This window comes from Diadema antillarum, unplaced genomic scaffold (assembly GCF_040938485.1).
Source record: "Diadema antillarum isolate AM-2024a unplaced genomic scaffold, OU_Dant_1.0 seq00000740_RagTag, whole genome shotgun sequence".
In the NCBI taxonomy this organism is placed as follows: Eukaryota; Metazoa; Echinodermata; class Echinoidea; order Diadematoida; family Diadematidae; genus Diadema; species Diadema antillarum.
This window is the reverse complement of record NW_027271638.1, coordinates 248,075-271,839: the sequence shown is the minus strand read 5'-3', so window position 1 is coordinate 271,839 and position 23,765 is coordinate 248,075. Positions and strand designations below refer to the sequence as shown.

The 23,765-nt window shown below is 38.9% G+C and overlaps 2 protein-coding genes across 2 annotated transcripts; one reads left to right on the top strand and one right to left on the bottom strand.

Moving 5' to 3' along the window:
- Positions 1–1,092: 1,092 nt before the first annotated feature.
- Positions 1,093–15,983, bottom strand: LOC139738393 (centriolar satellite-associated tubulin polyglutamylase complex regulator 1-like). Its single transcript, XM_071649029.1, has 7 exons — positions 15,848–15,983; positions 13,499–13,601; positions 12,894–13,024; positions 5,401–5,571; positions 4,254–4,464; positions 2,453–2,626; positions 1,093–1,337 (listed from the first exon to the last, which is right to left on the bottom strand). The coding sequence occupies exons 1-7, from the start codon at positions 15,918–15,920 to the stop codon at positions 1,286–1,288; spliced, it is 915 nt and encodes a 304-aa protein (XP_071505130.1). The 5' UTR covers positions 15,921–15,983; the 3' UTR covers positions 1,093–1,285.
- Positions 8,304–10,737, top strand: LOC139738387 (uncharacterized). The gene is made up of 2 exons (XM_071649022.1): positions 8,304–8,541; positions 8,626–10,737. Exons 1-2 carry the CDS (start codon positions 8,434–8,436, stop codon positions 10,735–10,737), a joined length of 2,220 nt encoding a protein of 739 aa, XP_071505123.1. The 5' UTR covers positions 8,304–8,433.
- Positions 15,984–23,765: the final 7,782 nt, after the last annotated feature.

Below are 23,765 nucleotides of genomic sequence, written 5' to 3'. Positions count from 1 at the left end.
CTGCTCTTGCTATTTTGTATTACAGGTGATCTAATTATTTATATATATTTTCATGTCTACACACACTTTTCCTTATCATGGTTCTGGGCTGTGAGTTGATAAAGAATGGCAAGCAATTTAGTACAAAAATAAAATCATCAATTATACAATCAATCTGTTTTCAGCCTTACAGCATATATGAGCATTCATCTTTTAGAAATCAATATTTTAAACAATTATTCAACCATTTCAAACAAAGTAACACCCCTCTTTTTGTGGCTCAAAACACCTCACAAAGATTTTTACTAAAATAAAATACTTGGGGGAAAAAAAAGGCAATTCAGCCAAGTATTCAACTTCGTTTAATCACCTTATTGTTGCTGGTGATGATCATTATTATTATGTTTACCATGATGACAGTGGTAACAATGTTGGTCATGCTGTGGTCCATATCGGTAGGCTGTACACCTTTTCCCTTCATGCTTAGCAACTGTTACTTAAATGAATATGATCGGTTCAAAAAAGTATGAAAGCACAATCTTCCAAGACTGTTTGTCATTACAAACGGCTCCCGGACCTTTTCCTGCCCTTTGTTTTTATATCACACTCCTGTTTCAACGTGGTAAGGCATGTGCACACGATTATATGCACACTTAGGCTAAAAGGAGTAATATTTACGTGGAATCACCTTCAATCACTAAGAATTCCTTTACCTCACCTGCACACTTTGTACTTGTAACTTAATCTCATCATCAGCTGGTTTGACTGATGAGCAACACTGTGAAGTTCAGCATCCATGTGCTGAGATGCGAGCCATTCGAGTCCACACACAATCACACCATATGTTGTAGAAGGTCTCAGAGCAATGGCACTCCTCATCATCTTAGTAAGCTTCTCCACGTCTATCAGCATGTTCAGCTTCCTCATCTGTCGTCCTCTTCTGCTGCTTGAAGAATGCCATACCTTGGAAGCATGGATACCTAGAAAGTGCCCGGTGTGAACGCAGTTGCTGTTGAAAATCTTTAAGCATCCGTACTTCCTACAGATAGTCCTTAATCTGTGGGATATCTCCATCTCACGTAGCATGTTTACCTCCCTTACTTGTTACCCTGTTTTGCTGACGAAGAAATGCCGTAGTAGACAGAAAATGTGTAGTTTGTGCAGACTCCCCGAGAAGGCCTAGTGTGAACGCACTTGCCACAGAAGGGCTCAAAGCAGTGGCACTTCATGAGGTTGCTTGATATCTGACTAGAGGAGTTCTCCCATCTCAAACAGCATGTTCAACTTCCTCATCTGCCGTCCAAGTTCAACTTGCTGCTGATGTCGAAGGCTTCAGAGAGGGGACCCGCTTCCCTTTCCTTGATAATCAGTAATGGATGAGGAGAAAGAATTAAATGACAACTGCCAACAAACTATGAGGCACATCATTACTGGTTCTCAGTCTCAGACTTACATTCATGTTGACTGAGGAGTTTATGGTGTAATACAATACATCTGAACTTAAGTACAGGGAAAAAGCTTGCTTAAAGGAGTAACTAAGAAAACTGTCACAATTATCTAGTTCGCATGTCAGGTTAAACTATATTAGGGTACAAGAACAAAGAAATATACTGAGTTGGGACCAGCATAACCATCCATGTCAAAAGATCGTTCTGTTATATCCAACGTCTTTATAATGAGTTTCCACTGTAATCAGATCCCCTGTCAAATTCCTAACCTACTCAACTTCAGAGAGCAAAGCTGCAAAACTTTCCCCATGCTATCAAAAGTAGGTTTTTGTCTTATGTACATACATCGCTCCATTGCATCAGCAAATAAATGAGCATCCGAAATTCTTTGGTGCGCTGGTAAGCAATTATCACCATCCTCACTGCTAACATCATCATCCTTTTCATTATCATTATCCTCATCATTACCTCCGCCAAGGGAGGAGGTTATGTTTTCATCGGCATTGGTTTGTTTGTTCGTTGGTTGGTGTGTTTGTTTCTCTCTGTGCAAAATAACTCAAAAAGCTGAGAACGGATTTGAATGAAACTTACAGGAAAGGCTGAGAATGACAAAAGGAACAAATTATTAAATTTGGTAGTGGTGCAAGAATTTTTATGGATTTTCTGAAGGATTTTCTATATTTTGGAAGGTAGGGTCAATAAACTTGGGAGTTCAAGCTGCACATTTTTTGAAGTTTGCATACATGCACTAAAGGACGTGCTCTAGTTTCTGCTAGGGCGAAGCGCACTGCGCAGGTGGAACTTGACAACGTAACAAAAGGCTTCTATATTAGGAAATTGGGCAATTTTCAGCATGCATGCATAGATGCGTATGAATGGAAATCACTGATCTCTATGGAAGAACATGAACAGCGGTGGAAATGAGCTGCTTGGCAGAGTTCTGAGCTCTCAGAGCGTTTCTATAGTTACCATTATCGTAATAATCATTGTCATCATCAGTTGTGCTATAATTAGATTGGCTTTACCTCTCTCCAGCTGGTGAGGAGCTGGCTTCGTCGTCGTAGAGACTAGACTTGGAGGGAAGCATCCCGATGCCCCCATTGATTGCCTCGCTTTTCGACAGAGCCACGAGGAAGCCGTAGAAGGAGGTCCTCATGCATCCATCCAGAGGCACGCTGAGATTGGATATAGCAGGGTAGCTGAGAGGAGGAAAGAACCATAGCTACATCACTATTAACCACTCCTCAACCCACTCACCAAATGAATCCTAATGCGGCATACATTACACGCATTCAATGCAATATGCAGTACAGAGGAACCTTGATATAACGAGGACCTATGAACCATGGCATTTATCATGTTGCATCAGGTTTCTCACTTTATCAGGGTACAAAGACACAGAGAAATGTACAGAATTGGGACTTGAAAAATCAACTTGTTATAAAGAGGGTTTTGTTATATCTGACCTCTTCATGCAGAGGTTCCACTGTACTGGTTGATCTTTTCTCGAGGGAGGAACATTTCAGGTGTTGCACTTGAATAATGTACATAATAGTGCGAGGGTGTAATACACCCTCGCACTATTATGTACATTTTTATGTTGTTAAACTGGTGATATTTCATAGTTTATTGACTAGCCTGTTGAATAACTCTCCTATTTTTGAAGAATCTGCCCAACTGGGAAAGAGGCACATGCACTTTTTAATTGACCACTTTTCAAGTGACATATAACACAAATGGCATTCTACCTTAATTAAACCCATTGAAGACAAGTTCCAAGTATACTCGGGCAGGAGTCTATGGGAAATGCATGTAATAGCAAAATCAGTCTGTCCTCAATGGGTTAACTAGTGCAGTGCCGTATATAAAGAGAGTCTGGCCAACTCGATTTTCGGCTTATGAGTTTTGAAGCCTGTGATTGGTCAAAAGTGATCCCGTGATCTTTGCGGAGCCATGTCGTTACCAAAGTGTGCTCATACGCAGTGCCCATTATTCACTACCCCTTATTTGGTAGGTTTTCATTATTATGTCTGAGTGTACACGCTAATCCTGCAACGCGTATTATAAAATGGGTTCAAGAATGTAGCCAATTGGAAGCGCTGAAATGAGTCACGTGTGCGTGCATTATTTTCTTCTGGTAAGCACTAAGAAGAGTCTCTCTTCCACCTCCCTGGCTTGACGTACGTCACAATGTTTTACACTAGCAGTGCGCACTCAATCAGTTGTTACAAGTGCGTCACGCGCTACTATACGCGCTGTCAATCCTGTAAACAACTTCTAGTTCGGGCCGCGGGCTGCCACAACAGCCTTTCTTGTGCATAACAGTACGTGGCGCACGTATACTCTTATACGTACGTACAGTACTTATAGTGTGCGGGATTTCCGAGTGCGACGTGCGTAAATGTTTGGGACGAACATCTTCGGACATCTTGACTTTTGAGCGAGTGCTACATGTAGCTGACTGGTATTGACCCACAAAGGTACGTGAATAATGCTGTTAGTTTTCGACCCATTTTATAAAACTAATGATGCACAGGATTATTTCGTGGCGTTAGTGAAGGTGCGGCTCACTCTCGAGTATTGACAACGGTTGCAAACATGCACTCGGCTGCGCCTCGTGCATGTCGCACCATTGTCAATACTCTCGAGCGCGCCGCACCTTCACTAACACACTCTATCCTGTGCATCATTAGTATAATACGCTGGGCAACGACATGCCGTCCAATTTACGAGATGGCCAGACTCTCTTTATATACGGCAATGAACTAGTGTATGTAGACCCTAGTCTGTTAACCGTCCACTGCTCCTTGAACTTTGACCCCCTACCTGTACTTGGCCCTCTGGCACTCCTTGGCAATAGCATCCAGGAAGTGTCTTGTGTCCACACTGTCTGGGGGAGGGTGGTCGGCCGCCGCTTGTGGGGGCTTCTTCTGCTGTTGCCTCGGCGACGTCTCACTCGGGATGTACACCGCCTCACGTGGACTCTGGGCCGCAGAGATCTGGCGCTCATAGATGTCAAGGCACCGCTGCAAAAACTCTGATAGGACAAGCAGTGGGCAATGAGGTACGAAGGTATTTAAGTTTAACCGCTTGTGTGCTTTGAGTGTCAACTGACATACAAAATTCCATAGCTTCATACACACTGTCCCAAGTCCTTGGCACAGGAAGGGTTGAGTATGCAATGTTACATGTCAATATCAGATTTGGATATTTGCACATTCTAATGCCATTCAAATGATAGTGTGTATATCTACTATCATATTTTGACATGAGTCTGTTTATGAAAACAGGTAGAACTCTGCAAGGTGTGGTTGCTGCCAAATGAACTAATCTGCAATTGCTGTCGTTGCTACAAGGAGTATTTACTGGGGGGGAGCTGTTCCATATAATGACAACATTACATTATTCAATTTGAAGCTGTCGTGACGAGACAGGGCTGATGTTGTAATGCACAACTTTGTGAATGCCTGCAGTATTGAAGTTTGCCAGCCCAAGAAACCTAAATTCACTTCCCATTGCAAAAATTACTGCACAATGTGATATTAAGGTCTATTCTAGCACATACCACATTAAGATACTTAAATTGACAATCAATGCAATAGAATTGGAAAAAAAAAAAAAGAGCCCTACTAGTGCAGAAAGGAAAGACCTGTACTAGAACGATACATGTCTAACAAAACAATCTTATCGAACATGAAACATACAACACTGTTTTCGCTGTAAGACTACAATTAGGGTGATCATTTCGCCATTTCAAAACAGAATAAAGCAAAAGTAGAGAAAAAAACGATGAAATTGAAATAATGCAACACAATTCATCATGAAATTTCTCTGAGTTTGTGAACTGTATTGTTACACAATTGAATCCCAAATCACATCTTACTTTGTTAAATATTAATGCAAATTTCTTCAACAGGGTTAGTATGTTCCAATTGATTCAACATCTAGCCTTCTGCTTCCAGTGAGATCTTACCCTCGTAATAGAACTGCAGCTGAAACGCAAAGAGGAAGTCGGCGAAGGAGGTCAATGAGTCCATGGCATCCTCCAAGAAGATGATGCGGGCCGTCCGGTGGACCGGCTCCAGAGGAAAGTCCGGACAGAGCAGGTTGAGGAGAGAGTGGTACTCCCTGACCGTTAGCAGGTCTGTTTGAGTGGACAATGGGACAGGCAAAAATGACCCTAGCATTTATAATGTATCACAGGTCAATCCCTGGACAAGGATGAGGGCTTGAATGTAAATATTTCATTCTATTGACACTGGCTTCAGGGAGTTTTTGGCAGCAATTCACCCTATTCCTACAGGAAACTTGTGACCTGTGTATCAAGTCTGTGGGGATTTTCAGAATTCATTATGGAACGAGTTAAGATTTATTGAAAATCATACTTACCTAGGATACTAACAGCGTGTAGCTTCTTCAGCGTTAGCACAAAGCTCCCTAAGGGCCCATCTTTACAATTACCGAACATTTAATACTCAAGTTACATTTCGTTTTAACCAATACCATTACTGTGTTTTGTGTTTTGCAAATTCCCATACTGTAAAACACAATATTTTCGCGGCGTGTCATTTTTTGCAAATTGGAGCCAACGGCCTTTTTCACGGTGTGAAATTTTCGCGAGTTGCCTCTAACATTCAATGCATATTGTGTATTAAAAAACAAGAACTTTTGCATGCATTTTAATTCAGCGAATCTTGGCTCTCGCGAAATTCACGAAATCAAAATGCACACAAACATTCCTCGTTTTACAGTATATCTCAATCCTTCCTGCTAAAATCAAATTAATCTCTCAATCATTAATCAGAATGATGACATCCCCAAACACACACACAAAGGAATACTGTCAGGAGAGAAATTTATCTTTGATTTTGTCAGTGAAGTGAAATTGAACTTGTCCTAGAAAGCCACTAGGTCAAACTACAAGAAAGTGACTGTCTGGAAATTCATATTAAATGAGACAAAGTAAAAGTAAAAGAATAAACTGGCATAGCAACAGCGTGTCTAGATCAGTTAAATTTAGACAAGGCAGTCACATGAAATGAGACAAAGCAAAAGTTAAAGAAATAGCATGGCAACAGCATGCCCGGTTTGTAGTATTATGTATTAATTCAGACTATAGAAATTGAGTGAATAGAGGTGTTATGTAATAGCTCCCATCCAGGTGGTGGCTAGGAATGTTCTCTAGCTCAGTCGAGACTCAGTTATGTCAGTGTCACTAGGGTGTTGGTTGTAGTTTATTGTTCACAAGTTCATGAGTAAAGATGTTATGTAATAGCAGTCTAGACGATGGCTAGACATATTGTGTAGAGTTTCAATAGGGCTATATTTAAGCATGATGATTGGATGATCCTTTTTGTGTAGAAAAGGCATGAAAAAGCAAGTGTATGGGAGTGTAAGGGACTTTAGTGTTAATCTCTATGGTTAGGGAAGCTAATAAAAAGCTCAGTAATGTAGAGGATCGAGGAGAAACACTTTAATCAGACATCCAGCATAGATCTCCGCTTAGGCAGCAGTCGTTCTTCTGGGGGGTTTCCACGTCGGTGAGATGCGAGCTCCAGCTGCCGATAAAACTGAACTCGGACAGTTATGATCCGAACTTTGGAACGGAGCTCAATCTCCATTTGCCTGCTCGCCGTCGTTTGAGCTCGGGCATCGCAGGTCAAGGCATGAGTCTGCGTGGTAGCAGGGACTAGTGAAGGCCGAGGAGCTGAGAGGACCGCCGATAGGGTAGCGTCTAGCTGAGTGGCCAAGTCAAAGGGGTGCTTCCGAGAGACAAGCCAAGCGACTGTGCCGAGGTCGACGACGAGTGTATCCGGCATTGATGGCGACTGAGCCAAGCTGAGGGGATCACCACTTCAGGTCATCCAAGATAACCTAAGTTATGTACTTGTGATTTGTTTCCGATTATTAATTTTTTTATGCTCAATGTATTGTTATGAACGAGAAAGCTGCAAAGATTTGAAAGATTAAACTCGAACATAACTGTATACGAACAGTTTGAATTTCCATTATTTTGGTGTCAGAGTAGCAGAGAAAAAAAAAAAAAGTCACTCACGTGACAATTTGGAGGTCCCACCGAGACACTGCTACCTGATTAGAAAAGGTTATTCACATACTCTTTTAACATGTTTTAGGCTTAAATGCGATGTTTGTGTTTCATTGAAATTTCATTGCTCAATCACACGCATTACCGTATTACTATGTGTTATTATTGTCGATATAATAACTGTTTCGTACGTTTGATCGGAAACATTACCCCAGTGTGAATTGTGTGAGTATGTCGCCTTACGTGACAGTTTGATTGAAGTTTTTCTCCCCAAGGTTATGCCCTTGGTGTTGCCTACTAGAGGCACATCACATTGTGTGATATAGATTCGGGTATTGAATCTGTGTGGAGTGTTGCTCCGTATTTCAAGGTTACGCCCTTGGTGTTGCATGTTATATGCATGTTTGATAGATTCGGGTTTGTGTGCATGAGTCTATGTGGAGTATTACTCCTTTTTCAAGGTTACGCCCTTGGTATTGCCGGTTAGAGGCAGTGTGATAGATTCGGGGTTTGCATGCATGAATGAATCTGTGTGGGGTGTTGTTTTAGTGCAAGGTTACGCCCTTGATGTCGCCTGGTATAGGCATGTTTGATGGATTGTAGTGTTGGGTTTGTACAGTCCCAATTCAATTGTATGCTCATTGGGAGATACTGCTCTAGTATGCTTATTGACAGGGCATGCTTGGTATGTGGAATGTTTGTAAAGTGAACTCGTGTCATTTCACATTGCCTGCATTCCAGTACGCTTTTGACAAGGTACTAGCGGTTTGGTATGTGGAATACTTGTTGAGTGAATTTCAGCTGTTTGTTATTTGCAATTGTATGCTCGCTCGGAGATACGAATTGCTGTTAAGTACGCCGGCTACAAGGTAGTACTTTTGTTGGACTTTGATAGCTAGGTGTTAGTCAGCTGTTTTGTACAATTACACGTCTGCTTAGTCTGGAATTCACATAGCCAGTATGGCTAGTGTTGAGCAAATCAGAGAGTTCTCTTCATTAGGCAGAGAAATGGGCCTTAGTGGTGGTGAATTGAGTAGCTTTGTTTCAGAGCGATGCCAGGCAATTGAAGCAGAGCTTAAAGCTGAATGCGAAGCTCGTGAAGCTGCCCGTGAAGCTGCCCGTGAAGCTGATCGTGAAGCACGTGAAGCTGAGCGTGAGCGCGATGCTCTAGAAAAGGCGCGCGAACACGAAATAAAATTAGCACAGTTGCGTGTAAGGGAAGAAACAGCGAATGTTGGTAGGCCCCAGTTAGCTGGCTTAAAGCTGAAAGTAGGTCGATTTGATGACGCACATGATAAGTTTGATGCTTATGTCACAAAGTTCGAAATGTTGATGAAAAGTCAGAATATCCCGGTAGACATGTGGGTGTTGTATTTGATTTCCAATCTAACAGGCAAAGCGTTAGATGTTGTGAATCGGATGAGTGCTGATGATCGCCAGAGTTATGCTACAGTGAAGCATGAGTTGATGTCATATTATCATCTCACGGAAGAGGGGTATAGGCGGAGTTTCAGATCAGCTAAGCCAGTGAAGTTTGAGCGCCCAAAACAATTTGCTACTCGAATGAAGGGGTATTTTGATCATTGGGTGGAAGAGGCTGAGATCGGGGATACTAGAAAGGATCTAGAAGATTTGATTTTGCAAGAGCAATTTCTGATAGATTGTCCCAGAGAAGTAGTTAGGTTTGTTAAGGAACGAAAATGTAAAGATTTCAACGAGGTAGTTGATTGTGCAGAAATCTATGTAGAAGCTCACGGTCCTCATGCATTTTCGGGTGTACAGAAATCGGAAAGAAACCGATCAGATTCAAAGCCGGAAAGCAAACCGCCCCAACAAAATCAGGTCAAAAGGACTAGTACGTATCAGAAACCGGCTGATGCTCAGTCAAAGGCGGGAAAGATTATGGGAAATAGGACTTTTCAGGGCAGAGGTTGCTATATGTGTGGAAACCCAAATCACATGAGAAGAGATTGTCCCATGTTGTCTAGGCCTGCATCAGCTCAAGGTTTGATGGGTGCTGGGGAAGGTACGGCCCCAAAAGTAGACATGAATGTGGCGAATGAGGTGTCGCGGGGTGAGCCCGAGCCGGGAGTTGTTGGTTCGACGGCAGGTTGTTTCCTCCTTGAGAGAGTGGTCAACGACTTTGAGTGTGTAAAGAATGAAGTGGTTGAAAAAGGTGGAATGACATACAATGATGTCGCTGCGAAGGCGAATCGTATGCCGGTTGTGTCTGGAAGACTGATGCCAGATAATACACCCGTGTCTGTTTTGCGTGATACAGGTTGTAGTACGTGCGTGGTGAAAGAGAAATTGGTTAGAAATGACCAATTAACAGGTCAACATCAGGCAGTGAGGTTAATTGACGGTACGGTTAGGCGTTTTCCCGTGGCTAAGGTAGCTGTTGATTCGCCATATTTTGAAGGGGAAGTTGAAGCCGTGTGCATGCCTGATTGTTTGAGTGAGGTAGTCATCGGGAATGTAGAAGGGGCTCGTGAACCGAGTGACCCCAATCTACATTGGGTCCCAAAGAGTGTTGTGTCTGACCCGGATGTAGAGGTCATAACCCCGGATGTGGGTCTAGAAAATTCAAATGATGGTGTAGAACAGGACGTCGAGGTCGCAATCCCAGGTGAGCTGGATGATACAGGGATGGCTGTTCAAACTCTTGCACAAAAGGTGAAGGATTCGAGGCCTAGTAAAGGTTTGACTGTTGCAGATCCTGTTGATAATGTGCGGTCGAGTGAATTTCTAAAGGAACAGAAAGATGACGAGTCGTTGCGCCCTCTATGGCAGAAAAGAGGACATGTTGATAATTTCAAGTGCGAGTTTGACTATGACTATGTGGTCGACGTTGATGGTGTTGCCAAAACGTATCACATCAATTTGTTGAAGAGGTACTATAGTCGAGGTGAAGAGGTACCAGTGGCCAGTTGCTTTGAGGTTGAGGGGGTCGAAGGTAAGGAGGAAGTTGTTGAGGTCATGGCTGACGAGGAAGATATGGCAGAGGCTGGTTCTGATTGGAATAGGGAGATGCCCGGTATGCCTAGTGTAGTACAGATGGAGTTTGTTGACAGGGTAACAGTAGATCCAGTCCAATGTGGAATCTCGTTGACGACTGAACGACCAGTGCGATCTCCGCCTCATAGGGTACCTCAGGCTATAGAAGAGGAGATGAGCAAGGAAGTTGATTCCATGTTGAAGTTAGGAGTAATCGAGCCTTCTAACTCTCCATCCATTGTGATAGTCAAAAAGCCGAACGGCTGACCTCATGAGTAGATTGCTGTAACTGTTTATATTGTTGTTTGTAATGGTCCTTGCTTTTCCATTACATGTTGATGAGGTAAAGCTCAAAGAAAGAGAGCATAATGATGAAACACATATTTGTTGAGTTGTTATGAAGGAAATAATGCGCATGTAAGTGCAAATGCTACAAAAGCCTTTCTTTCTTTCTTATTTCTTTTACAGGATCAGCGAATCGCGATTACAATGTAGATGTAAAGGGATTAAGAGTAGAGAATAATGCTTAAGGCTTGGTTAAATTTTACAGTATATGTATTCAAGTATACATGAGGTATTAGAACACTAGGCGTACTAAGAGGTAGCAGGTGTTAACCAGGTAGCAAGATTACATTTCAGTAGATTTTTATTCAGATAAACATGTAAATAGCAACAATATTATTTTGTTGTAAGGTTTGTGCAACATGGAAGTATAGGGAAATGAAAGCCAAAGCACGCACAAACATATTAGGATATCTGAACAAGAATGTGTGATAGTAGAGATATTATTGCTAAAAGGTATCATTATAGGCAATGAAGATTTTATGTATACATGTTCGATGGTTCTATTTTAGTTTTAGAAGACTTAAAGCTTATGCATTTGAAGATGATGTATTAAGTAAGCTATAAGGCCTTTATTAGGAATACCAACAAAGCAAAAGTTGGTTGTTAAAAGGCTTGGGAGATGATTATGAAGTTGTTTCTTTTCAGAACAAGGATGGCAGAAGAGAAAAGGATAGTGTAATGTATGATGTATATATGCTGTTGATATTGATGTCTATCAGTCTCTCTTTTGAACATATGCATATTGACATACACTGTGAATAGTATGTTGGTTGATTGAATAGCGTGTACCATAAATTTCTTGTAGGATATAATTTTGATATCCCAATTATATCTTAAGGTGGGGGATATTGTCAGGAGAGAAATTTATCTTTGATTTTGTCAGTGAAGTGAAATTGAACTTGTCCTAGAAAGCCACTAGGTCAAACTACAAGAAAGTGACTGTCTGGAAATTCATATTAAATGAGACAAAGTAAAAGTAAAAGAATAAACTGGCATAGCAACAGCGTGTCTAGATCAGTTAAATTTAGACAAGGCAGTCACATGAAATGAGACAAAGCAAAAGTTAAAGAAATAGCATGGCAACAGCATGCCCGGTTTGTAGTATTATGTATTAATTCAGACTATAGAAATTGAGTGAATAGAGGTGTTATGTAATAGCTCCCATCCAGGTGGTGGCTAGGAATGTTCTCTAGCTCAGTCGAGACTCAGTTATGTCAGTGTCACTAGGGTGTTGGTTGTAGTTTATTGTTCACAAGTTCATGAGTAAAGATGTTATGTAATAGCAGTCTAGACGATGGCTAGACATATTGTGTAGAGTTTCAATAGGGCTATATTTAAGCATGATGATTGGATGATCCTTTTTGTGTAGAAAAGGCATGAAAAAGCAAGTGTATGGGAGTGTAAGGGACTTTAGTGTTAATCTCTATGGTTAGGGAAGCTAATAAAAAGCTCAGTAATGTAGAGGATCGAGGAGAAACACTTTAATCAGACATCCAGCATAGATCTCCGCTTAGGCAGCAGTCGTTCTTCTGGGGGGTTTCCACGTCGGTGAGATGCGAGCTCCAGCTGCCGATAAAACTGAACTCGGACAGTTATGATCCGAACTTTGGAACGGAGCTCAATCTCCATTTGCCTGCTCGCCGTCGTTTGAGCTCGGGCATCGCAGGTCAAGGCATGAGTCTGCGTGGTAGCAGGGACTAGTGAAGGCCGAGGAGCTGAGAGGACCGCCGATAGGGTAGCGTCTAGCTGAGTGGCCAAGTCAAAGGGGTGCTTCCGAGAGACAAGCCAAGCGACTGTGCCGAGGTCGACGACGAGTGTATCCGGCATTGATGGCGACTGAGCCAAGCTGAGGGGATCACCACTTCAGGTCATCCAAGATAACCTAAGTTATGTACTTGTGATTTGTTTCCGATTATTAATTTTTTTATGCTCAATGTATTGTTATGAACGAGAAAGCTGCAAAGATTTGAAAGATTAAACTCGAACATAACTGTATACGAACAGTTTGAATTTCCATTATTTTGGTGTCAGAGTAGCAGAGAAAAAAAAAAAAAGTCACTCACGTGACAAATACCTACCTCCTTGTTTGCCAATGTAGCTGAAGCAACGCCAAAAGAGCCGGACAAACGAGGCGCGGTTGTGCGGCGTCGACCTGATGTAATCATACTCTCGGTACAAGACGTGGCTGCCATTAAGAATACTGGTAAAGCTGGTAATGATTCAAATGAAAGGAAAAAATGGGTGGTAAGTTCATGATATGACAAAGATATACGAGTCAGGAGTCTTTATAAAGTCATTTAGTCTCATGTCTGACGTACTAAAGAAGATTTATCTTTCAGTAGCACCACATAAAATTAAATTTGATGTGACGTTTAAACTCTGATGTTGTGAGTACACAGATCTTATGAACATGAGGATGTTAAAAGCAATACTAGATTTAAGACAAAAAAAAATGATGCACGTTCGCATAGCGAATTACAGAAAGACAATCAACATTGAATCAACAGTTTGTATGTTTCTCATATTCAAAAAGCGCATTTTAAATCTATAGCAAGCTTCAAACAAGATTAGCATATTCAACCTCCTCCCAGTGTTTGAGAATCACAGCCAGCCAATTTTCTTCAGAATTTTCAGAAAATTACCATATTAATGTAGCATCTTAAAAGTGAGGAGATGAACTCACTATTCCTGCAGGAATATTGCTGGATCAACTTTTGGCTGGTCTTCCTTGAATTCCAGCAGCTGGGTCACGGCATCTTCCAAATAGGTCAACACGTGGTGGCGCTCTGGTGAATGGAGTTAACAAAAAAAGTTTTAAAATAGATATTATCAATATCTGTAGAACATCAGTACAAGGGCTGCTTTTCATCCTCTCTTTACATTTTAATTTCCTCCTTCTTCTTTTCCCACTCCTTTGTTCTGATTCTTCTTCTCTTTCTCCCTCCTTTGCACTTTAACTTTCTAAAACAATCTAATCTTACTATCTGTTACCGATTAATATAAAAGCTGTTATTTTCATGTAGGACCACAGATATTTTCCCAAATGAGGTCACAGACATTTATGCAAGATGTTGTTTACACAAAATTTTGGCTTCAAGGCTATTGTTAATGCACTAACGCCTGTCCGTTTGCCATAATTTTGCATGTTGTTAAATTCATGGCCAAATCATGATTCACTAAATTTGTGAAAATACCAGTTTTTACATTACAACAGTCATAATCACATGGAAATTTCTTCTGAATGCTGTAAAGAAAATTCTTATCATATTTTTTGTTTCTCTGTCTTTAAGTTCCAGAAAAAAAAAGAATCATATTTAGAAATAGAAATTTAAAGAAATAAATTACAAGTAAAATCCATGTGCAACAGTCAGCATTTGTCACACTAGACAAAAAATACCGTAAAGCAAAAAAAAAAAAAAACATGTTTTGAAATAGCATCCTACCTCTGCAGATTAAAAGGAAGGAGGTGGCCCTTTTTTCTTTCTTTTTAGAAATGACCGCTTGACACATTTTTTTTTTAAAACAAACAGCCAACCCCCAACCCTTTTTCAAAATGGTCAACAGCTCAAAAAAAAGGGGGGGGGGTCCCTACTGACGGAAATGTCGATGACGGAGGATAACATGGATTCTAATACTCGTCTACAGATATTTCTTCCTACACATATCATGTAATATATGATCTTTTCCTCTGGGGAAAATGATTTTGAAAAAATAAATTAAAAAAAAAACACTGTTGGACAAATGTGGTAGAAACTCTAACCTCTATTTGGCCTTGGGGAGGGAGTGCTTTCAGTTTTTCCAATTATCCTAGTAGATCTTTCTAGAAGAAAAAAAATATTACCCAAGCGGTCTCAAAAAGAAAAAAAAAGAGAAGTGCATGGAGATCAGTTAGACTAGAGATCTTTTTTTTAACTTTGCCTTACAGTTACACATAGAATTCTAGACCCTAACACAGTTAGCAGTATAAAATCTAACGAGTTACAATTTATTGATAATCATGAAAAGATGAAATTGCAAACTTTGAGCACAACCAAACAAGTATCCTGCAGTAGGCCCAGCTCTAACAATAAACATATATCTAGGCCTAACAGTTAGGTCTTGATGTTTAAAAGATGAGATGCCCTACTGTCACTGACTGTGTTCCGATGTTGGAGTGTTGTCTTGTAACTGTTAGAACACATGCTGGAAGATTACTAAAATATTTCATCCAGCAAAATTTGCTTCGTTTGATGGCTGCACTGTCATTGAATATGAAGTTGGTCGACTCAGTCGATAATACTATCAACATGTTAGATAGCACAGCCCAAACAGAATTGCAGAATTCTAGTCCACGGAATCACAATAATAATACATGTACTAAACTAGAACTTATAGAATATAGTAACCCAACAAAATCTAGAGCTCTGCGTCTGAGTATCTAGGCCTAACTTAGGTCTAACCATTAAGCGTTAGATATATCAGTAACACTAACAGTTAGTCGCCCACGGCACTGTGAAGTTTAGGGGTGGGGAAGGAAGGACCGAAGGTGACCATCTCCATGAAAAGATCAAGGAATGAAGCATTTCAGCCCTGTATCTGGGAGATTTACTAGCAAGTGGGTGGACCGATTGTACAATTGTATGGGGTATTGACTTTGTATCTGTCTCCTCGATTCTCATACAGTCATAGTCATGGCTGACTGGCTGCTTCTTATCTGACGTTGGGACATAGATTCTATGTATGTATGGTGAGCCCACACATTTATTTTAAGACATCAAAAGTTATGTGGCCGGCTTGCGCCTGCGGATTTGCAGACGATCGTGCGTCGTAGCAGCAAGAGCGCGTTTTAGGGCACAAGCTAAGCGCGTACACATTTGCTTGTTTATGATACTGAATGGCGCGAGCCAGGCCAGGGCAGGGCTCGGGAAACTTGCCCGTCCGGCGTCTCTAGCAACCCGTAGGCACCCCACACATCGTCGCATTGCGGACCGCCGCCGCAACATTTCAAGAAGAAAAATATCACATTATTGAATGGTAATGCATGAACACTCACCCAGATACTCTTCAGGTGAAAGAGAAAATCTCTCAAGCATACTGTGTCTTAGTTGCCTGCTGTGATCGCTCATTCTTGAAATTATTGAAGCTTGTTTAGGCTACCTGTACTGAAACGTGGTTCATCAATTTTAACGCTTCTCAACTGTGATGTGTGTTCGTGGTACGTACGTACATACCCAGGGAGCTCACCTCCCTGGTATACCGTGCTTGCGTGTGCAATGATTAGATGTGCAAAATATTCAAAGCGTGTGGACCATGTAAAGCGCTATAGACGCACGCAGTGCGCCAAGAGGGAACACTCTCCTGATTTTACACGTAAACGGGCGTAGTACGCAATTAATTTAGTCCAACGGCGGCCATTTTAGGATGCAAGCCGCTGGATCGTCCGGAGCGTATCACTATAGTCTTGGCCGTATTATAGACAAAATTCTGCCTCCCTTTCATTTTCTTCTTTTTACGGGGCATGGATTAAGGTTTCAGATGTATAGGACCTTCTTATATCATGCAGAAGTATCATTTCTACTGAAGTATGATATAAAATTGAAGAAATGCCTTTTTTGTTCCAAATTGTTGTCCCTCAAAGTTCGAGCTCAGCTAACTAATGAAAGTATGTGCAGGCCTAACTATTAAAAAACGTACTCACAAAGCACTTTTTAAGTCTCTCTCCCTCTCTCCCTCTCTATCCCCCTTTCTCTTTCTGTCTCTTACCGGGCCCTGTCAGCTGTAGACCCTATTTAATATTATTCGAATGATATGAATATTGATTCCATTATTCATATTTTTAGGTCGTTCTCTTCTTTTGATAATGTATAGATATAGGATATTATCAGTACCATAATTCTCCCCAGAGAATCTATTCAAGGAACGCAATTTCCTAATAATTATAACAAATTGAATTTTCTTTATCATATTTTAGTCATAAGAAAGAGTTATTTTCATATTTATATGTTTCATGGTCAATCTGCACACAAAGTAAAGAGCGATGGTCGTTTGGGTGATGCGTCTCTCCCGGCGCCTCCCCCATCCCCCACCCCCCTAAAAAAAAAAAAAAAAAAAAAAAAAAAAAAAAATGAAATAGCTATATACTCGGAAACATTCAATCGCTAAACCTGGCGAATAATAATTGCCAGTTGGATTCTAGGCCCTATGCACAAATGGTTATTATCAGCATTTTATGAGAAAATAGTACTTTCAGTGCGGCGTAATGAATGATAAAGAGTTGAAGAAAAACTTAAAGAACAAGTCAGTGTAGTCGTTGTTCCGTACAAGATTACCACCAGGAAATTTCAGCATTTCCTCTGAAAAGGCATAATTACTATTTGCAGAATGAAACAAAACCCAACATTAGCGCTTTGTAATTCCAAAATGTGAGTTAGGGGTAGAAACAACCGCACTGTTAAAATTTGAATCTGTATAGTTGATGTTAAGTATTGTTAAATGCACAAAATGTGTTGATATAAAAAAGTATACTCTAAACCAAACCGTCTACAGTTATGGTTTATTGAGAAAAAAATATTGATATCTCCTTATATTTTATGCTTTATCGCGAAAATTTAATATGGTAGGATGTTTTGGCATACAACAGTCCTACATTATATGCACCAAATGCGAGTATTTTTATTTTTTTTAAGTATAGATAACTGCTCCCAAAGGTTTAAAAAGTAATGTTAAAATTACTGAATTCAAAACCTCTTCTGTGGTGTATACTATCGGATAGAAGAGCGGCTTGACGCATGGAACTTCAATGCATTTTATGCATTATCGTGTTATAGAACCTATGAATTTGGCTAACTTGCATGCGTATAGGCCCATAGGTCCTATATAATAGGGATTCGAAGGGATGCGAATCGTAATCAACGCGGAGAGAAAATATATATTCTACAAGTCAAAACGGTATCGGAACAGTCAATATTTTGTTCCTACGAAATGAACACCTGAAAAAAAAAGAGAAAAATGATGATTTTCTAAGCTTATGCCAACGTTTCCTATAGTAATACCGTGTAGGCCTCTAATGAAGTAAAGGGGTGTCAATATTCATCAATGCAGTTATTTTTTTCATTTTTCTTTTTCCAACAAAACATAACACAGAATAAACCAGGAATTATATTATAAACGTATACATTCGACTTTGCAAAGGATAAATGATACAGCTCAAAGATAGGCCTATATGCATGCATTCTGGCAAAAAAAAAAATACAAATACAAAGTTATCCTTCAGTAGAGAAAAAAAAAGAATTGAGAGGTCCACTAAAAAGCAAGCTCATATTGTGAACCACTCAAAGAAAAATCTTATGAAATACTTATTTACGACGACGACGATGACGATGATAATAATTATCATTATCATTATTATTATGATTAAAATAACAATTATAATAATGATGACAATAGTGATAATAATGATAAGAATGATAATGATAATAATAATGATAATAATAATAATAATAATAATAATAATAATAATAATAATAAAATAATGATAATAATAAAATAATAATTATAATTATAATTATAATTATAATAATACTTTAGTAATATTAAGAGTCCCATGATACACAACACGATCACCTGCGTATAAGGTAATCGCAACATTCTAACGGTGCACCGGCCGTCATAAACAAAAGGCGGGACCACATTTCCTATTCTGAAACCTCTCAACAATCAATTTTTTTTTTCCCCGAGTCATTATCGAGCATTTCCTGCGTCAGCAATAGCATGCAATTCCAACCTGGACTGTCACACAAGAAAGCAGGTCGGGTGAAATAGTAATGTTCACGCGTGATTAGTTTTAAGTTCAGTAACAAAATGTGACCCTGCAACACAACACACACAAAACCACAAAACCAGACATGTATTTCAAGGGCAGATTATGATGTATAACTTAATACAAATAGATTCTCTTAACTTCTATGAATATTGGGAAGAAAGCACACACTTTGGAAAAGTTTTAACTGAGAAATGAGGCTCTGAAGTAAAGGGTTTATAATTCAAGCGCTTAATCTTTACTAAAAGCCGTGCTACGTGTGTCATGAATGGGGAAAAAAACATGATGTAAGCCACTGTATAAGCAACAATTAACAATGAAGGGATTATAAGCTGAAATTGAGCATGCTCTATCAACACATTCTGTCCATAATGAATATCAACTTTCAAAGCAGTAGCATCATCCTGTTAAAAGTTATTACAGTTGATAGTGAGTGTATATGCAAAGGATTTTCAAGAAATGAAAAGAGGCCTCTAAGAAAAACCTGATCACACTATATTCTCTACCAAAAAAGGGGGGCTTGTAGAAATACTGCTGAAAACCCATTTTCCAATTCAATTTATGATCCCAAACTCAAGAATAACGTAAAAAAAAAAGAATACTTCTTTTAGAAAATATGGAAAACTAAAAATTGACACTGTTAACCCGTTTCACCTTTCTTGAGTCCTCACGTAAAGGGGTGCGACTTTCTGTTTGTTATAATGATGCACGATCACAAATAGAAACGTCGGATAATAAGGTTCACCATATTATAAAAAATAAAGAAAAATCATAAAATGCAGGACAAAATGGCTTTGTGTATTAATCGGCACGCTGAACCATGCCCAAGGCTGCAAGTTCAAGCGATCTTCCAATAATTAAAGGGATGATACAGTATTGGTGGAGACGAAAAATTGGCTTTAACTTTTTTTGCGAGATACCAAGAAAACACTTATGGAATAGTACAGAGCATACCATTTAAGAGGAATTCAAAGTTTATTTGATAAAAATCGGGTTTGGAATAGCTGAAACATCCAAAAACAAAGTAAAACAAAACGATCGTAATAAAAGCTGAGTCCTACACTTTATAAGGATCGCTCTGTTTTGGATATCTCGGCCATATTCAAAACCAATTTTCATCAAATAAACATTGAATCCCTCTTGGAATTACATGCTCTTTCATATTTCATTAGAGGTTTCTCACTATCTCACCAAAAAATGATAAAAACCTGAAGTTAAGTCTCAAAACCAAAACTATACGATCCCTTTAATATAAAGGAAACCTAACCCCATATATGAACGTGGACTGAGTGGAAGTAGCAATCGTAGAACGCATCAGCGAAGTTTGTAGAAAAACGGCAACGAAAAAGTATGATTTTTTAAAGTTTCTGTGCCTCCATCGATTAATAAAAATTAAGACTTTTACAGTTCATGACATTATGTTTGCACAATAATCATAGGTTTTACTATCCAACTTCGCATTTTTGTCAGTCCAAGTGTTATTCCTTATTTAGCAAAATTTTGCCTCGATGTCGTGTTGATCGGTACTTCAATTTTATGATATCTTTTTTCAAATTCATTTTGGAGCATCATCAAATTGCTTTTTAACCTCATTCCACACACCACTTTTTCAACTGAAATTCGTATCAGACAAGCACCATTTCGCTATTCGTTCATTCAGTTTGGAATGATATAGTCACGTGATCACGCTGATGCTACTCCCATTCATTCGAGTTCATTTTTGGCATCCAATTTAACATCTTCTGCAGTCAATTTAGCATTTTCATTTTCATTGATCATGGTTATTGTTTTGCAAGCATCATAAAAAATGCCCTGTCACCAAGAGTTACTTTTGATTTCCCCAATGGATATTTCAAGAATGTTTGATCCCGTGAACTTCGAAGATCATAAAATATTTGAAATGATGTTTTTAACTCTACAAGTTCCTGTATTTTAGAGATTTTGGCAAAGACCTTTTTTCAGTGTGCTTATTGAGTCATCCAGTCCGAAGATGTAGCCGTTCAGCGCTTTATTCCGAGTGTGTCGGCCAGTAGGTTCTAGGAAGTCAATGGTATGATCCTCAAAAAAAAATGTTTCTATATTCATCTCTGTCTTCTCAATTGAGATATACGCCTTATATCTAACCTGTATGTGCTATCAATCAAGAAGATGAAGTTAATCCGTACTACTGGTACATGTAGGCCTATAATGATATGCATGAAAGAAAAGGGGCAATACAGAATAACAAACTCGAGTTATAGGGTCAAAAAAAATATGATATTTTTACTTTTTTAACAGTGTGTGGATGAAACAAAAAGTCACATAGAAATGCAAGTTTAAATATTCTCACCTTTTCAAAAGAAAAAAAGTGACGTAAATTTGAAGGAAAATGTTTTGAATTTGACTGCCATTCGCGAAATTGAATGACTCAAAAACAATTTTCGGCGAGTGATGGCGAATTTGAATGAACGTAGAGTACCTGCCAATTTGAATGCCCTTTTTCATACGAATTCGAAAGCCACAATGTACAAATTTCATTTATCGAAATATTAAATTGAACGAGCAAGTTGTAATTTTAAAAGACATGCAGACTGTGCGATAACGAGGGTTTTCGCTAAATTGAATGAACCTTCTATCAAATGGACTAACAAAAGTGCGAAATTGGCGGTAAAACCTATATAAAGAACATAAACAGAATTCTTCAAAATTTAATTTTCATGAAAAGTACACATTACATCGACTCGTTACGGTGTTTTCTGAAAAAGGTATGGTGCTCCTTTTATCCTTGTTCGTTATGCTAGAAAAGTGAAAAATATGTTGGATTTGATTGTTGTCCATTCATGACGTCATGAACTTCAGTATTATTTGTATATATCCAAAGGAAACACTGAAACTTAAAAAATTAATAACATTTGAATCGATCGTCCGATTTTTCTCAAACATCGCTGATGTGTTCTAACATGTCATTGCTACTTTCACTCAATCCTCATTCATTAATCATTGTGTTAAGGTTCCCTCTTACAAAATTTGCACAGCAGCAGATTTAGTCTCATCTTGCCTTTTTATATTCACGTAGTGATACTGTTTATTGACAATATTATTACATTAGTGATCAACGTATAATTACAGCTAGGCCTTTCTTTTTAGTGGACCACTCTTTTTCAGTACTTACTTTTCTGTATTGTTTTTTTTTTTTCAAATTATTGATCAATTGTTTTGCTCTTAGTTGGATGGAAAGTATAAATGGAACTGAACTAAACTTCCTTGATAGGGTTTAACGTCTCATTCCCTAGTCGTCTCAAATAAACCTTTGCAATTTGTTAGGACTACATACACTCAATAATTTAAAAAAAAAAAATCGGTTCAACTTTGCACCCACACGTAAAGTGACACAATGCACTGGGAACACCTATATACGGGTGCAACGTTGCACCTTTTATAAATGTGCAAAGTCAAACCGATATAATATATACATTTATGTATATATATATATATATATATATATATATATATATATATATATATATACATGTAAATAAATAGATAGATGGTGGGATGATGCTGATATTTTCAGCTAACGCTTCTGTCATCTTTGAAAGAATATCATCGGGAAAATAATGTGGACAGAAGATGGCGGCTGGTGGTAGAAGCTTTGGACCTCAGGTCTTCGTCAGCTTTGTTGTCTACGAGGCAGACGTGTGTGTGTTTCTTGGGTTGTCTTGTGGCTGTCTGTGGCTGTCTTCTCCTGCCACGGACAGCTACCCCCCCCCCCTCTCTCTCTCTCTCTCTCTCTCTGTCTATATATCTATCTATCTATCAATCTATCTATCTATCAATCTATCTATCTATCAATCTATCTATCTATCAATCTATCTATCTATCAATCTATCTATATTATCTACCTATATATCTATCTATAATCATATCTTTCTGTAATTATATCCATCTATACATCATGTTATGCTTATCTGTCTTTCTCTCTTTTTTCACATTCGATTTAAACTGAGATTATAGAATGACAACTTAACTGTTTGGTCAGTTTTGTTTTGTTTTTTACTTTTCTATCTATTCAGTTGTTGCTTCAGATATACATGATAAACCAGAGACCAATTTTGTTTCAGTATAATCATAACCGCAACACTTTTAATCTATAAATGACGTACAACAAGCAAGGCATCCATAATAATATCCATGACCGATATCATATCTGTTGTTATACTAGCTAGTACTTTTTTTCTTTCTTTTTATTTTTTTTATTTATTTTTTTTTTTACTGATGAAAGCATTGTTGGTGCCAAAGTGCATCAGCCCACGCTTGCCGACGGGAGGGGAAAATAATAATTAAAAGAAAAAATGACTAAAACAATGGGTCATGAATGTATGGTTTCCAAACCGACAATGTCATGAACACATAAGTTATCATGAAACTCTGTCCCAGATTGTTGACGGCCTATTTCCTTCACCTTTTCCTCCCACCAGAAGAAGTAACCTGACACTATTTTGGCTGCTTTTGCTGTTGTTGATTGGGTGAAAAAAGTCCTGATAATGGTTAAAATTAGCGAGAGGTAAATGAAGAATGAGGGGAAACTATGCGTAATACGGAAAACAATGATTACAGTTTAGCAGACGTGGCAGAGGATGTAAATACTGTCGATACATTGTCATTTTTCTGCATCGAAAGTCATTTACAGCTGATTAGGTCTGGTGCAGTCACATTTTGAGTGTTGATTCCTCGACGATTATTACACTGGAATTTCTGACAGCTTCTATTAAAGCAACAGAAGAGTATATTACTGATCAGCCTGTTTCAAGGTAAGTTTGTGACAACACAACGGACACTATAACTCTCTCTGTAACAGTCAATGATAGTATTTTCTCATTCAGGTATATAGAATACGAACTTTAATGAGTGATTATCAGTGGTGCGTGCTTTTACCTCCTCCAAGGGAAAAGGTAATGTTTTCGTTACCGTTTGTTTGTTTGTTCGTTCGTTAGTATAGTTAGTTTGTCCGTGTGCATAGTAACTCAAAAAGTAGATAATGGATTGGGATGAAACTTGCAGTAAATGTTGAGAATGACACAAGTAACAAACGATTAATTTTTGGTAGTGATCCGAGAATTTTTGAGGGAATTTATGAAGGATTTTTTATATTTTGGAAGGTAGGGTCAATAAC

Coding starts and splice junctions, on each gene's coding strand:
- LOC139738387 (XM_071649022.1), top strand. CDS start 8,434: ATGGCTAGTGTTGAGCAAATCAGAGAGTTCTCTTCATTAGGCAGAGAA. Junction 8,542..8,625: donor AGCGATGCCAGGCAATTGAA/GCAGAGCTTAAA, acceptor CGTGAAGCTGAG/CGTGAGCGCGATGCTCTAGA.
- LOC139738393 (XM_071649029.1), bottom strand. CDS start 15,920: ATGAGCGATCACAGCAGGCAACTAAGACACAGTATGCTTGAGAGATTT. Junction 5,572..12,893: donor CTACATTGGCAAACAAGGAG/GTAGGTATTTGT, acceptor CCACTCAAACAG/ACCTGCTAACGGTCAGGGAG. Junction 2,627..4,253: donor TGCCAGAGGGCCAAGTACAG/GTAGGGGGTCAA, acceptor TCCTCCTCTCAG/CTACCCTGCTATATCCAATC.